At 37.5% G+C, this 17,283-nt stretch overlaps 1 protein-coding gene across 3 annotated transcripts in view; it reads right to left on the reverse strand.

Annotated features, from left to right (window-relative positions):
• The window catches only part of LOC127433458 (rab GTPase-activating protein 1-like), a 146,739-nt gene that overhangs the window by 99,183 nt on the left and 30,273 nt on the right, over positions 1-17,283 (reverse strand). For all 3 annotated transcript variants that reach the window (XM_051685390.1, XM_051685389.1, XM_051685391.1), the window contains 6 exons: positions 15,993-16,200; positions 12,399-12,573; positions 8,115-8,272; positions 5,534-5,644; positions 4,873-4,939; positions 2,752-2,854 (listed from right to left, as the gene is read on the reverse strand). In XM_051685390.1, coding sequence (XP_051541350.1) covers positions 2,752-2,854; positions 4,873-4,939; positions 5,534-5,644; positions 8,115-8,272; positions 12,399-12,573; positions 15,993-16,200 — 822 coding nt within the window. The remainder of the gene's footprint in view (positions 1-2,751; positions 2,855-4,872; positions 4,940-5,533; positions 5,645-8,114; positions 8,273-12,398; positions 12,574-15,992; positions 16,201-17,283) is intronic.

Consider the following 17,283-nt stretch of genomic DNA (forward strand, 5'->3'; position numbering starts at 1 on the left):
ATATGATTTTTTTAATGGAGGATCGTTAGTGTTAGTGTTAATAATAAACAGCTAAAAACCGAATGAATCCTAATTAAGCAAAACAGTATACAATAATTTAGATAATATAATTATTAACTTAGTTACATGTAGATCTAATTAATAAATTAATCAAATCTTAAAAATCATTGATTTTTTTAATGAAATATGAAATACTAGTTATGCTCAGCTCTAAAATATTTTATTGGCACATTGCACTCTTTGTTGTATTCCAAGTAGTCTGTACGTACAAGTAAACTCAGCCAAAAAAGAGACGTCCTCTCCCTTTCAACTGCTTTTATTTTCAGCAAACTTAACGTGTAAATATTTGTATGAACATAAAAAGATTCAACAACTAAGGCATAAATTGAACAAGTTTCAGAGACATGTGACCAACGGAAATGGAATAATGTGTCCCTGAACAAAGGTCAGTATCTGGTGTGGCCACCAGCTGCATTAAGTACTGCAGTGCATCTCCTCCTCATGGACTGCACCAGATTTGCCAGTTCTTGCTGTGAGATGTTACCCCACTCTTCCACCAAGGCACCTGCAAGTTCCCGGACATTTCTGGGGGGAATGGCCCTAGCCCTCACCCTCCGATCCAACAGGTCCCAGACGTGCTCAATGGGATTGAGATCCGGACTCTTCGTTGGCCATGGCAGAACACTGACATTCCTGTCTTGCAGGAAATCATGCACAGAATGAGCAGTATGGCTGGTGGCATTGTCATGCTGGACGGTCATGTCAGGATGAGCCTGCAGGAAGGGTACCACATGAGGGAGGAGGATGTCTTCCCTGTAACGCACAGCATTGAGATTGCCTGTAATGACAACAAGCTCAGTCTGATGATGCTGTGACACACCGCCCCAGACCATGACCCTCCACCTCCAAATCGATCCCGTTCCAGAGTACAGGCCTCGGTGTAACGCACATTTGTTCGACGATAAACGCGTGTCCGACCATCACCCCTGGTGAGACAAAACTGCGACTCGTCAGTGAAGAGCACTTTTTGCCAGTCCTGTCTGGTCCAGCGAAGGTGGTTTTGTGCCCATAGGCGACATTGTTGCCGGTGATGTCTGGTAAGGACCTGCCTTACAACAGGCCCACAAGCCCTCAGTCCAGCCTCTCTCAGCCTATTGCGGACACTGATGGAGGGATTGTGCATTCCTGGTGTAACTCGGGCAGTTGTTGTTGCCATCCTCTACCTGTCCCGCAGGTGTGATATTCGGATGTACCGATCCTGTGCAGGTGTTGTTACACGTGGTCTGCCACTGTGAGGATGAGCAGCTGTCCTTCCTGTCTCCCTCTAGCACTGTCTTAGGTGTCTCACAGTACGGACATTGCAATTTATTGCCCTGGCCACATCTGCAGTCCTCATGCCTCCATGCAGCATGCCTAAGGCACGTTCACACAGATGAGCAGGGACCCTGGGCATCTTTCTTTTGGTGTTTTTCAGAGTCAGTAGAAAGGTCTCTTTAGTGTCCTAAGTTTTTATAACTGTGACCTTAATTGCCTACTGTCTGTAAGCTGTTAGTGTCTTAATAACCGTTCCACAGGTGCATGTTCATTAATTGTTTATGGTTCATTGAACAAGCATGGAAAACATTGTTTAAACCCTTTACAATAAAGATCTGTGAAGTTATTTGGATTTTTACAAAATTATCTTTAAAATACAGTGTCCTGAAAAAGGGACGTTTCTTTAATGTGTTTTCTTTCAAGTTACTTTTGGTGCAATCTTAAACAATCATAACAATCATAAACAATCTTAAGTAGTTTGTCTTTGTTTTTCTTGCTTAAGACATATTAGGTGAATATTATAAATGCACTGAAACAAATACAAAATCAAATGGTTAATCAAATTGAATCGTTCTGAATTTGCAAAAAAACGCCTTTGAATCGAATAAAAATCCTTGAATCGTGAATCTAATCGATTCGCTGTCAACCCAAAGATTCATACCCCCAGTAATGATGACAAAGCTGTTTTTCAAAAAACAAAAAAAATATTACAGTACTTGAAACTTGGAGTGTCAATTGATTAAAATAAATAATTGTGCTACATTTTGATTCAAGAAATGGGTTTCAAGAAATGTATGTTCTTCAATAAAAACAAAGTTGAAAGGATTTCCTGAACTACACTAAAGAATGTGTTTTTATCTGGCATACATTTTCATTTTTAGTGGGGTTTTTTTTTTTAGCATTTTTATTAAGTTAGATTATAAATATTACATCAAATTATTTTGAGGAACTTTGCGGCCCCCTTGGAAGTTTGCTGAGGCTCAACACTAGATTTTATCTTTTTTTATGATTATAGAATTTCTCTATTTTGTCCCCCACCCAATATTTTAACTCCCCCGTCTATAATAAATGTACTTAAAAAAAAATGCTACAATTAGAAAAAAAAGAATAAGAATCTAAAAATCACATTTTCAATTTATTTGGTATTTGTGTACAATTTGTCTTTTTTTATAGAAAGAAAAAAAAAAAATCACTGTGCCCAATACTGTTCTCAACACCATCACACATTTTAGAATTTATTTATTTTTTATTTGAAAAAGAGAAGTGAGAAGTGCACCTAACTGAAAAAAGCCCTAATGCAGATCATCAAAGCATGGTCATATATGTAAGTTTATGTCTGACGGCCATTATTACGGTACCTATGAATGTCCTGTATTCCAACGAAGTGTGTCTAATCTAGTTACCTACTACAAACCGAGCATGCATATGTGTCTGTACCTTTGGGTGTCTCCTCGTTCACAGCCTGAAACTGAGGAGTGTTGGGATTCCAGCTCCCTGTGATGATGTAAGACTTCCCATCTGAACTCTTGCCCATTGATTCCTAACAGACAAGCAAAGAAGGGCAGAGGTCAGTTGAGGAGAGCCGAGGGAATTAACAGAAAGAGTAAAAGTCAGACATAATCTTCTTGGCTTCATAGAAATTTAATTTGTGGCTATAAACCCAATGTGATTCACTCATGGTGAATTAAACAACTGGGAGTCATCCCGGGCAAAATCCAGACAGCTGATTGGTTGGCATTGTCTGCAGAACTAACAGGATGGATGAAAACATTACCACATGGGACTGTGTGGCCAATGAAAAAGATGTTCTAGAACTCTGTTAATTGCAATTGCAATTCTGTTTAGAAGCCACAGGACATGTGTCACCTCCAACATTCTGTCCTGAAGAGTTTGATGTCCCAATCGGATCAATGTTTGGGCATCTTGTTAAAGGGGTAATGACATGCCTTTTTTATTATTATTTTAATGTTCCTCGAACTTCACTTATCATATTAGTAAACAGTAATATATCTGTAAAACATGATCATTTTCTACCCTCATTCTGACCCTCTGTCAGAAACGCTTGGTTTTGTTGCTGCTACTCCTTGAAGACATGAAAGTAAACCTGCTGTCTTTTTGCCATCTCACTGCTCATTAAAGTAGGAATTGATGTGTTGTTGTGGAGGCGGTCAGATGCAAATGTCTACCACAGTGTGACATCACAATGTGGAGGAAGTAGAGAACGAGTTGTTTTGGCAGCTTGGTTTCAACAAATACTCTTTTTGCAGCAAGGAGGAAGTTTTGAGTTCTGAAACTTATAGTATGTTTTTATAACACAGTGACCACTTAAATGTCAAAAGATCAAGGGAAATGTGAATCCTCACATCATGACCTCTTTAAAGCTTGTCTCTTCCACATTTATCCTTGCCTGACCCTGATGATAGATTATGTATGATGTCTTGCTTACTCTGATTTGGCCGTAAAGTTTTTGTTATTGTTTTTACCAGAATGGAGGACCTTAAATGTTACTTAAGCTTTTCATTATGAAACTGTGTACTGTATGGAATGATATTTGCGCCACTAGGACTTGAATTTGTATTTTAGGACTTCGAAATTAATTATGTTAACTTGAAATTGAACCATTTTGAACTTGAAATACATCAGACGTGAAAATGTGAAACGAATTCAGATCCTAAAATTCCACTTTCAGATTTTAAATACACCGATTCTGGTTACAAAATTTCAGATAGTACAATTCAGGTTTTATATTTAGGTTCAGGAAAATTCAGAAAAAAGACATCTGGTGTATTTGGAAGGAGCAATTAAGACTGTATATAACCAAACTTCCGTCTTGACCATTAGGGATGGGAATCATAAGAAATTTTACGATTCCCGTTTCGATTCCTCTTAACGATCCCAGTTCCTTAACGCTTCCAGTAAAGATTCTTTTAGTACATTTGAGGAAGAATTATTTAGAAATTAGAGATGCAATTCTTATTAGGCCTGGGTAAAAATATCAATTTTCAGATCCACCGCTACTGGGTGGGTCTAAGTTTGAACGATATCGATTCTTAAATCCCAACATCGATCTTTCACTCTATGTGACAACCCTCTATAATGCAAGTAAACCACTCGCATGTGCAACCAAATCTCACGCTATGCAACTAAAAATGTCTATTTCAAATGTCTCTTCAATTCATCCTTCCATTCATTTTTTTCATTATTTATAATTGCTCGTCCAATTGTTTAGAAAAGTATAGCACACCTCTCCTTAAAAAGCACTGTTCATTTAGAGTTCAGAATTTCAACACATCTGTAAACCTAACTCGTCCTGCACCTTTTGTGCTACGGACGTCAATGACACCTCAAATCATGTTGCTTGTTGAGAAGATGTGTGTTATTACTTTTCAAAGCGATCAGACTTACAAATTTCATTTAGTGGACGAAGCAGCCAAAGTAGCCAAGGTAAGACAGGGGCACTAGTAACAGATCATGGACTGACTGGTCATGGTCTCCATCCAGATGAGTGTAGTTATTCCCAAACTAGAAGTTAATGGAGTAACGTCTTACACCACCTACCAGGTCGAGCAGGTGCATATCACTGTTCTTTACATTCTTCCCTGGGCTCAAGAGCAGACCAAAACACCTGCAACACACAAACACACATTCTTAAAGGGATAGTTCACCCAATAATAAAAAATATGATGTAATTTACTAACTTTATGGTTTGGAACAAAATAAAGGTTAGTAAATGACATATTTTTCTTCATGGAAGAAATGTTTGTCTCAGTCACCATTCACTTTTATTGTATGGAAAAATCAATGAAAGTGAATGGTGACCGAGGCTAACATTCTGTCTAACGTATTTTTAGACAAAGTCATGTTCGCGGGTTAGGAACAAAATTATTTTTGGGTGAAATATTCTTTTAACTTAAACTGAAACCCAGAGGAACTACACATATGAACTGCAAAACTGCATATTCACATGCCCATTTGTGGTTGCAAAGCCTGAGAATACACAAAACCCTTCGGTACAACACAACATCAGTCACAATAAATGAAAAACTATCCTCCATTTTCTCATGGCCTGAGAAGAACACTTGAGCTTTGAGGAGACATAATTTAGCACTTGTTTATCATTAATAAATGAATTATTTGTTGTTATTGGAAACAGGGGGCTGTTCTGGATAAGGCTGTCCTCTCGGTGGAGAAACCCTGCGTCACTGCAGAGAGAACATACCTCTCGACGGCCAGCTCTTTGTTGGACGTCTGTTGGATATAGATCACTATCTTCTTGTCCATGCCTGGCCGCAGTTTAAAGCTCTGCCTGTCCTTATCCTTTGACACAGCACTGTTGGATACAGAGAGAGAGTTTTGGTTGGGTGAATTTCACAAAACTTGTCCAAGTCATATTTCACCCCTAAATGAAAAGAAAAAAATGAGGAATTATATTTTCTGTTAAAAACAAATTTAAGCCTATTTTTAGGACCATTCTTTTTTTTGCATTGTGACATTATTTTTATTGTGACTTAAGCACATTTTCCCCCCAAATTCTAATTATCATATTTTGCCTGAATGTTTTACTTTTTGAGTTGGTTTATAATTCCTAATCAATGTTGGGTGTAATCTGATTACAACATTATATATTACTGTAATCTAATTACTTTTTTTACACAAAAAGTAGTGTAACATTTTACAATTATTGTAATCAGATTACAGTTACTGACATTCCATTCATTTAATTACTTTTAAATAATATTATTTATGAAGAATACATTTAAAACATGAATATATGATCCAACAATGAACAGGGAGAAAATATAGACATTATTTTTAAAATTCGATTAGCAGAAAAACAAAAACTATTAAGTTAAAAGTATTTAAGAAAGTAACTTAAAAAATAATAAGTAACGTAATTACTTTTTCGATGAAGTAATCAGTAAAATCAGTAATCTGGTAACAATTTGAGAAGAAAACCGTAATTTTTTTATGTAACTAACCCAACAATTCACCTGGTTAGCACTAACCTAGAGCTGACCATGCACCCTTTTCCCTAGAAAACAAATAAAGTAAAAAAAAAAAACAAACAAAAAAAACATACGGTTAAAAAAAAAAAAAAGATTCCATTTTAGGAATTACAAAATTCGGGTCTAAAGCTAATTTAGATTTACATTGTGTATGATGGTCTACCACACAAAGTGGTCTACCAAGTATATCAAAAATTAAACTCTCTTTTTAATTTCATTTTTAAAATTTAATTCAATTAATTTCACCCCATCCTATCTGTTACCATGAACAGAAATAATGCTTCAAGTTTGGTGTCAATACGTGTATCATACTGAGCATTTTTTGTTGTTGTTTGGACAGCTACAGCCAAGAGCTTCAAAGGAATATTTTATGTAAAAAATAAAAATTCAGTCATTATTTAATTATTTCCTCTTGTTGTTACAAACACACCTGTACTTTCTCGCAGTTGATAGGGACTCACTTTAAAGCATAAATAAGCACCCAAAAGAGTTATAAAATGTGACTACTCAAACCTTATTGGTTCATGCACATCTTGTGACCAAACATCATTATGATATCATCAAACATTAAGAACCTGTTTGATTTTATTGGCATTTTGCCATATTAAATTTGGGCTCTGTATACATGAGTTGATGCAATGATTTATTTTGAGAGTGAATAAAACTCAAATTTGTAATATAAAATGGCCGTATGCCTTCAGCTGACTCAGAATATGACAAACATGTCACATGGACTCATTTTCTAACACTTTTGGGTGTTTTTTAAACACTCTAAACGCAAAGTATGCGCATGCGCCTGGAATTATTTGCACTAATTAGTGGGTCCACAAGGTGGCAACACTCACAGTTGAGCCACTGTTTTCATGAAGAAGCGCTAGAAGAAGATGTAATTGCCACTAAACAACTGGAGACGAATGTGGAAACAACAACAGTGGATGTGCCCTTCAAGAACGCATGTGTGAGTAGGTCAGGAGATAGCTGCATTTGTATAACATGAGTCTGAACGACTATAACCTTTCTGGGTCTAAACTCCTGAAGATAAACAGTCCAACCTCTCTTAGCAGCCGTAGCGCACATGTGCCAACCGTCTGTGTTTGCACGCACAGTCAAATGAAGTATACTTTGAAAGGCTAAGCGTTCGCATCAAACCGAAGTATACTTAGGGCTTTAGACTGACTGCTGTTGTATTGAAATCAGTGATTGCTGCATTCTTTAAAATATCTCCTTTTGTGTTTCAGAGAAAAAAAACAAGTCATAAAGTTTAAGAACGCCATGAGGTACAGTAAATCATGACAGAATTTTCTATTACTATTCCTTTAACCAATACCACCACCCCCCAAGATGTGCATAAAATTTCCCCCTCTAAGGTATGTGATGATCGTGAGTTGGAAAGGTCAGTACTTATCAGTCAACTATTCCTGAATACATATTACACTGCACAGTGCTTTTACTGTCTACAGTCAATCAACAAAGGAAATGTTCCTTTTCAAGTGAGTTTTCCCCACTGCAGTACAGTGAAAATCTGTGTGTAGGGCGGAGGAATGAGGCGAAGATTCAAAGGATGATAAATTAGAGGAAGTATGCGTCAACACTGCTGATGAAGAGAAAGAGACGGAGGTGGGGGATTTTTTTCTATTTTTATCATTTCCTTAATCAAAACGGGGCAGATGACTTCCCAAGGCTGAATATCATAAAATAACACCTAATTGAATTATGCTGTTGAAGACAACTCAGCCTTTGGAAGACTAAAATAAACTTGAATGGAGTGAGAGAAGAAAAGTCACAGAGGGTCACCTAAATGTGCCCTTCCCATCATCCTCTTTGATCTCCAGACTGACGGTGAAGGTGAAAACATCACTGTCTGGTGTGAGGGGCAGAGTCTTGGCAGCAAGTGGCGCTTTAATGGCTGATCGTCGGAAGGCTGTGGCAAAGCTGTAGAGTATTCGGCTGACCTACAAAGGGAGAAACACAAACACACACACACACACACACACTAAGTGATTGGAGTCAAAACAGTGTCCAGTGACAGAGGCTGTATTACACTGACTCACAGTTGGTCTGGTCTCAGGTTATCTACACCTTCATCAGCACATATAATGATAGAGATACAACTGCATAAAGCCTGATGTGTCATTGCTGGTCACAGAGTAGGGGTCTGAATTCCACTAAAGCCAACCAAACACTACATCTGAACAGAAACAGCTCTCCTAAGTTTCCTAAATAAGTGTTTCTCAACCATTTTGACACCAAGGGCCCCCATTGTACAAGTAAATGTTCACAATTATTTCCTCTAGTACCTCTGCTGTAATGATTAGGGGTGTAATGATTCACTTGTTTTCTCGATGCATCGATTACTAATCCGCACTGATCCTGAAATATAATTTTTGAATCGAGGATCGTTAGTGTTGGTCAATAATCGTATACAATATTTTAGAAAATATAATTATTAAAGGTGCTGTAAGCGATTTTTTCATGGAAAGGTATGCAAAAAATGTTCCTACTCCCTCAGAGATATTACTAAAATAAATGATGTAAGATATCTCACCTGTCTCTGTGACAGCTGTAGACTCTGTAAACAGCAAACAAAAATGTGTCTGTGAACCACGGACAATAACACTTTCGACCTGTCAATCATTTTGCACGTTCTCATAGTGTAGTTGCAGCGAATTATTGAGACTTACTGCCATTTTTAAGCCATGTTGTTCATAACAGTTGTCAGTTGAGGGCGCTATTTTGCTGCTGCTGTTGTTTTTAGCAACCGTTTCTGAATGATGTCAGTCTCAATAAAGCTCATTTGGTATCTTTGGAGTGCGGGGTTTTGGAAAGAGGGGGTGTGGCTAATCCAACGGCTCAGTCTCGTGGAAGTAGAATGGCTAAAATCACTTACAGCACCTTTAACTTAGTTACATGTAGGAGACATGCCCGACGATAGTGATTTATAAGCCTGGAAAAGTCATGTAAATTAATAAAATATTAAAAATCACTGACATTTTATAGTGAAACATGGAATATGGAATACTTTTCTAGATATGCTCAGCTCTAAAATATTGCACTCTTTGCTGTATTCCAAGTAGCCTATATGTACAAGTATTTAATGTGTTTTCTTTCAAGTTACTTTTGGTGCAATAAACAATCTTAGGTAGTTTGTCTTTCTTTTTCTCGCTTAAGACACATTAGGTGAAGTATTAAAAGAATACTATAAATGCACTGAAACAAATACAAAATCAAATCATTAATCGATTATAATTTAACTGTATATCGAATCGAATTGAATCATTCTAAATTTGCAGAAAAAAACACTTTTGAATCAAATAAAAAACCTAGGAATCAGGAAACAAATCAATTAGCTTTCAACCCAAAGATTCACACCCCCAGTAATGATGGCATACTGTTCATTTTCAAAAAAAAAATATTAGTTACTAAAACGTGGAGTGTCAGTTGATTAAAATAAATAATTGTGCTAAATTTTGTGATTCCAGAAGTTTCAAGAAATGTATGTTCTTGAATAAAAACAAAGTTGAAAGGATTTGCTGAACTACACTAGTGGGCCCCAGCCCCCTGGTTGAGAACCACTGTAACACCAATGCAAACTCCACACTTCTCACCAGGCTTTCATATATTGGCATATCCGGCACTGCTCTTTCCTGGTTTGAATCATAACTGTGTGACAGACTGTATTTAATATCCAAAGGTCAACATAAATCCCTCTGTGCCCCTCTTTCACAAGGTGTCCCACAAGGTTCTGTCCTTGGTCCTCTTCTCTTCTTCCATCTATCTACTGTCAGACATGACTGTGACAAGTGACGAGCAACAGGACATTTTGGCCCCATTTACAACTGGTATTAATATGTTCCAGCTAAAGACAAGTGTAAACAGAGTCCAAAATGTTTTGAGATTTGTCCAACCCCATTCAGATGTGGTTGAAAGTGGTCAAAAATGTGCATGACAATATTGTGCTCATTGTGTAAACGCTTAATCATTTGAATCCGTTCAAACTTCAAAAAGCAGCGAAGTGTCGCCTGTTCAACTGTCAATCAACCAATATGTTAAAACAAGAGTTTAACCTTTGACAGTCCGATCTAAAAAATGTAAAAAAACTAATACCTGGCCGTAGGGCGATGAGCTTCAAACTTGTAGTGTGGGCTTGACTTAATGTTTTACTTAACACACAAAGATTCACTTTTGAGATTCAAGTCAACAATAAAACATCAGTTAACAATGGTCAACATGAGACATTAACCAATAGTCTACAGAGCCTAGGTGACATCAGCCGAAAAGCAATGTCATTTCAGAAGCAGTGATCACATTTTGAAGAAAATTTTAAAAGACAACTTTTTTTCATTTGAATGATGTGCACTGATGAACAGTTCAAACTAAAACCAGGAACGTATATTATAAAAGTAAATAGGGTCCATTTTTATTTCATATCTTAAAAATTAATTCCCCCTTCAACCTGAAATTAACTATAACACAAATACACGTATCACAAATTAAAATTGCTTAAGAACTAATTTAGGACACATAAAATCATTACAGAGGATATTATAAAACGCTCACAGATTTGCATTTGAGCACATGGCTGTGGTGTGTGTATAAGGAGGACTGGGTTGTTGTTTGGGCATGTCAAGCCAAACTGAAGTTTACAGCTGAGGCCTCGTAACACAGAAATAGAAGCAAAAAGATTGATCTTCCAATGTGCAAGCATGCTTAATATCATATTTAAACTAAAAACAACAAGTGCTCCCTCTCCTGGGTAAACCCTAAAAGTGCAGTAATACTATTAGCAATAGCATGCTCTTTCTCCATGATAATACAGAGAATTGATGACAGAAAAACAATCCAAGATCATACCCCTACCATTTCATTACACTAATTCCTTAATCAATAGTTCTGTTCCAAAATCTAATGAGCTGCCTACCTAGACAGCAACCATTTTTTTGTAATCTGATTACATAATCCAGATTGCATGTAATCTGTTTCTACCCAGCACTGATTATAAAATACCTTGTTTTGTCCACAATCTAAGGCAGCGTCACACGTGCATGGGTAAAGCAATCCCAAATGCATTACGTTACATCCTTTGATGTATTGTGCGGCAGGTGGCGCTGTTAATATGTGTGCTGATCACCTAGTCCTGGGGATTGATGGATGTGGAGAGGTCTGCCAATTTAAGGGGACATTGTTGATCAGACATGGCTTGCTCCCAAGGCCGTGGTGGCCTTTTGTACTCTTTAGTGTTTCTCCTCATTGTTAACATGTGGTAGTGAATGCCAATGTCTAATTTATTGAAGTGAGTGATTGTTTTCTCCAAAGTCAATATGTGATTGATCTTAAAGAGGAAGCCATAGGAAATGGGGGCCTGTTTCTTTTATTGTGTGTTGAGTTTTTCCTTGTTTCTGGAATAGTTAGGGAGGTAGGGAAGAATTATGTATTTTATTTTTATTTATTTATTTTTTATTAGGGAAGTCCATTTTCAACTGGGGAGTTAGAATCAGTTTTGTTTGTTATTTTGGCAACACTCATTTCTGAAGCCTTTGCTTTACTCTTACAAAGAGAAGAGAAATGTTTCATCCATTAAATATGGGAGTTTTGTTTAATCTTACTTGTGGCATCTCGTTTATGTTGCGTCCTTACCCCTAGACGGGATGTAACAATTATGACGAGCTCAGTGGGTCGAGAGAAATATTTAATAATAATATTATATATATATATATATATATATATATATATATATATACTACGTTATATATATTATTAAAGTATGTTATAAAGAATATTATGTAGTAAAATATATATATATATATATATATATATATATATATATATATATATACACACATACTGTGTGTTTTTATATATATATATATATATATATATATATATATATATATATATATATATATATATTACTACAAAATATTCTTTATAACACACTTTTGAAAGATACCGTTGAAAATAGTTCAACATAACTATAAATGGACTATTTTACCTAATATTTTTCTCTGTCATGCATTTTTACCATGTGTATTTCAGATTATAACACCAAAATGTCTAAAAGAGTGAACGTGTTTGTCTCACCGCCTCGTGGATCTCACAGCGGAAGACGTGGATACGGAAGATCTCAGCATTGTAGTGGCTCTCAGTGAAGGCGAAGCAGTCGCTCTCTGGCGACCCGTCATGGCCGCGAACACAGAAGAGGATCTTATATATGGGGTAGTTGGCAATCTCAGTGCTGCTCTGAGGATCCAGTAACCTGATGGGACATTCACAATATAGATCAGCACTGACAGGCACTGCATGGTACATTTAAAAATAGTTTGTGAAACATTCATGCAGCATGCATCAACAACTGTTTTAAAATCATGGAAATAAAGTCTCTAATTTTAGCATTTTTGTCAAATGTTCTGTAAAAATGTAGCGCTTAAAAGAGTCTAGGCATACAATGCATCATCAAGTACATCAAAGATTGTTATCAATAAAACTTTTCGGAACAGCATACTACCATACTACTCTTACTATTGCTGCAGTATAATCTAAATACAGATTACAGAACTGAATACAGTTCATATACAGTGGCAAGAAAAAGTATGGAATTAGCTGGTTTTCTGCATTAATTGGTCATAAAACGTGGTCTCACAAGTATAGGCAAACACAATGTGCTTAAGCTAACAACACACAAACAATTAAAATCTATCATGTCTTTATTGAACACATACCATTAAACATTCACAGTGCTGTGGAAAAAGTATGTGAACCCTTGGATTTTATAACTGGTCGATCCTCTTTTAGCAGCAATAACCTCAACCAAGCATTTCCAGTAGCTGCGGATTAGACCTGCACAAAGTTCAGAAAGAATTTTGGACCATTCTCCCTTACAGAACTGCTTCAACTCAGCCACATTCTTAGGTCCAGGCGCCAAAGCAGACCAAAATCACGATGCACCCTCCACTGTACTTCACCGTTGGGATGATGATTTCATATTGGAGTGGTGGCGGCGTAGTGGGTTAAAGCACATATCTGGTACCAGGTTGCTGGTTCAATCCCCACAGCCATCACCATTGTGTCCTTGAGCAAGGCACTTAACTCCAGGTTGCTCCAGGGGGGCTGTCCCTGTAATAAGTGCACTGTAAGTCGCTTTGGATAAAAGCGTCTGCCATACGCATAAATGTAAATGTAAATGTAAATATTGGTATGCGGTGCCCTTTTTACACCATACATAGTGCTGCACGTTCTTCCCAAAATATTCAACCTTAGTTTCATCAGTCCACAAAATATTTTCCCGGTAGCGTTGTGGAGAGTCAATGTGCTCTTTGGCAAACTTCAAGCGTACAGCAATGTTTTTGTTGGAAAGCAACGTCTTCCTTCGTGGTGTCCTGCCATGGACACCATGCATGTTTAATGTTTTCCATATAGTAGTCTCATGAACAGAGATGTTAACCAGCTCCAATGATTCCTTCAAGTCTTTAGCTGTCACTCTATGGTTCACTTGTACCTCATTCAGCATTCTGCGATGTGCCCTTTGAGTCATCTTGGCTGGACAGCCACTTCTAGGGAGAGTAGCTACAGAATTGAATCGTCTCCATTTATGTCCAATTTGTCTAACTATGGACAGATGAATACATAAGCTCTTCGAGATAACTTTGTAACCCTTTCCAGCTTTATGCAAAGCAACAGTTCTTGATCAATAGGTCTTCTGAGATCTCCTTTTTTCAAGGCATGGTCCACGTCAGCAGATGCTTCTTGTGTCATGGCTCCGGCGTTTTCCGGTTCATTCTGTTGTTTGTTTTTCTCTCTCCCTCGTGTTTCACAGGTGGAGTCGGTGAGCGTAATTAGCATTTCCATGGGAACGCTGATCGCTATCAGGGATGCGCCGATTACGGTTATGGGTTTCTCACACACTCCACTTGTCTTCCTCTGATTGCACGCCCTACTTTATCCCTTGTGTGTTCCCTGTATGTTTGCTGGTTTATTGTTTGCTGTACCTTAATGTTGTTCTCCTGTTTAGTGTGAAGTTCTGTTCTGTTGGTTGCTTTGTCTCCGAGTGGCGTTTGCCCATCAGATCGCCGTTGCCTGGTGATCGTGCTCGAGGAGGATTCCTTGGTTTCTGCCCTCGTGTCGGGAGACTAGTTCGGGGCTCTGCTTCGCACAACACCACGCTTCAACGGATTGTTCCGGACCTCCACAGCACACACACTGGTGAACACACTATACTCACCCCAGTGGCTTCCTTATTGACCTCGACCGAGCTGGCGCTGTAGCACTTTTGTGTAGATTGTTTCATTAAAGACTTGTGAGCTTTACCTCTGCGTTTGGGTCCTGCCTTTCCCAAGTGAGACATCTTGTGAATAGCAAACTCAGTGAGTTTGTGTGTTCCCTATATGTTTGCTGGTTTATTGTTTGCTGTACCTTAATGTTGTTCTCCAGTTTAGTGTGAAGTTCCGTTCTGTTGGTTGCTTTGTCTCCGAGTGGTGTTTGCACATCAGATCGCCGTTGCCTGGTGATTGCGCTTGAGGAGGATTCCTTGGTTTCTGCCCACATGTCGGGAGACTAGTTCTGGGCTCTGCTTCGCACAACACCATGCTTCAATGGATTGATCTGGACCTCCATAGCACACACACTGGCGAACACACTATCCTCACCCCAGTGGCTTCATTATTGAGCTCGACCGAGCTGGCGCTGTAGCACTTTTGTGTAGACTGTTTCATTAAAGACTTGTGAGCTTTACCTCTGCATTTGGGTCCTGCCTTTCCCCAAGTGTGACATCTTGTGAATATCAAATTCAAAGTTCTTGAGTGCTTTTTATAAGCCAAAGTAGCTCTAATCCACACTTCCAATCTAATTTCATTAATTGGATACCAGGTTTGCCAACTCCTGACTCTAATTAGCTTTTGTTGACGCCATTAGCCAAGGTGTTTACATACTTTTTCCAACACATACTGTGAATATTTGAATGATGTATTCATTATGTACAAGAACAATACAATAATTTGTGCATTCATTAATGTAACTTAGATGAAGATCAAACCAGATTTTAAGACAAATGTATACATAAATACAGGTAATTCCAAGGGTTCACATACTTTTTCTTGCCACTGTAGAATACCCTGATGACCTACTACATTTACCAACATTCATTTACAGTATTCAACAGAGTTTACTGTGTGGGATATTGTATCCAAATAAGCAATGCACATGACTTCCTTTTCCATGAAAAGTTTTATCAGCCTTGATTTTTAACATCTCTTTCATGACTCAGTATTTGATCAGACTGCCTATTATTATAACATTTTTACACAAAATTGGATTAAAAATGTAAATATTCATTTTAACTTCCAAGATGATAAACGGAAGCCACATTTGACAAAAGTAGTGAGGTAATGTGATAACAATGCAGAATACTACTGTTTGAAATGTTTACTGTGAAAAAATGCACTTACTATTAAAGAAGTATTTGTAGTATTCTGAACATAGTCTTTCTGGCTGTATACTGCATTTTGGCAAAAGCAGTAGGTCATTTGGGCACAGACAACCTGCATACTTAGAACATGTATACATAGTGCATACTGCATTACTACTAGTAGTAGTACAATGACAGTATGCCGTTGTAAACATACTCATCACTGTCTTTCTTCCACTCCATCCCTCCCACTCTATCCCTGCTTCCCAGCATACCTGACGGTGCCCTCAGAGACTCCAGGCACAGAGAGGGTGATGTCCAGGGGCATCTGGCACTGGCTACGCAGTATGCTGACCATACGCAGTGCCTCCACCTCACTGCGAGGGGCGTTCACTGACGCACAGCCCAAATAAGTCAGTTTACTGAACACCACACTGTCCTCGTCTGGGACTGGAGTACTGGGACTCATCTCAGAGGGCTCATCTAGAGGCAATTATGGGTAATTAACAGAAAACAAGTTAAACTTTCATACATGTACTGTAATGTGTATTTGCCAATTTGCCATGGTTTAGTTTTTAAGTTCATAGTTGTGCCGGTTTTAATTTAAATATTTGGGTAGTTAATAACAGTAAATAGCAGCAACTTTTTAATACAACATCTCACATTAAAATTTGAGGATTTATGTATATGTATTGTAACTAGTCAACATTTCTTTTAAGTCTCCCCATTTTTAATCACCTTTTAACTTTGTGACAGTTCATTAATTAAAGGTAATAAAAGCTCCCTGCATAGTTATTATTAAAGAATTAGAAACATTTTGTTTAAAATAGTCTGAGTAATTTTAGAGTAAAGCATGTCACACTGCTGTCACTGCTTGATATTTAATATAAACTATCCATTTACAGAATATCTGAAAAATAAATAAATAAATAAATAAAGGTAAATCAATTTACATTTTTCATAACAATACAGGCTCTATTACTTTACAAGATTTGTGCCTTGAAAACAAATGACCAGCAGGTGGAGCTGAGTGCATATGGATTCTACTCTATAACATTACTCACACTCAACCTGAACTTTTAACACACAAAGCTCACTGTTGACAAGATTTTATAAAAGAAAAAATTGCATCTATATGAACTCCTTCACACTCAGAAAAATACATACTGCAATAAACTGCATTATACTCATTTAAGACATCAGAATAGTTTAAGAATATTTAGTAAAAAAAAATATTTTTTAAAGCTGCAGTGTGTATTTTTTGCAGCACTAGTTTTAAAATAATATCCCAGTCTGTCAGTGGTCAAACAAACAAAGTCTTGCCCCCACCTCACACCACCGGTTAAACAAATGTTGCTATGTCGATGATATTTGGTCTAAATATCAGCAAATGTCGCTATTTAGACCAAAAAGTACAGTAAAAGTATTCCATATGTCTTGGTGACACAAGTGGCACAAACATTACAACCTGCAGCTCTAAGTATTCAAAAAGAGAGTTAGTGGGGAGTTGACATTTAGCAGCACAATAGGCAGTCCATTCACACAAATCTGCAAAAAAAAAAAAAA

The sequence above is a fragment of the Myxocyprinus asiaticus genome, chromosome 43, assembly GCF_019703515.2.
Source record: "Myxocyprinus asiaticus isolate MX2 ecotype Aquarium Trade chromosome 43, UBuf_Myxa_2, whole genome shotgun sequence".
In the NCBI taxonomy this organism is placed as follows: Eukaryota; Metazoa; Chordata; class Actinopteri; order Cypriniformes; family Catostomidae; genus Myxocyprinus; species Myxocyprinus asiaticus.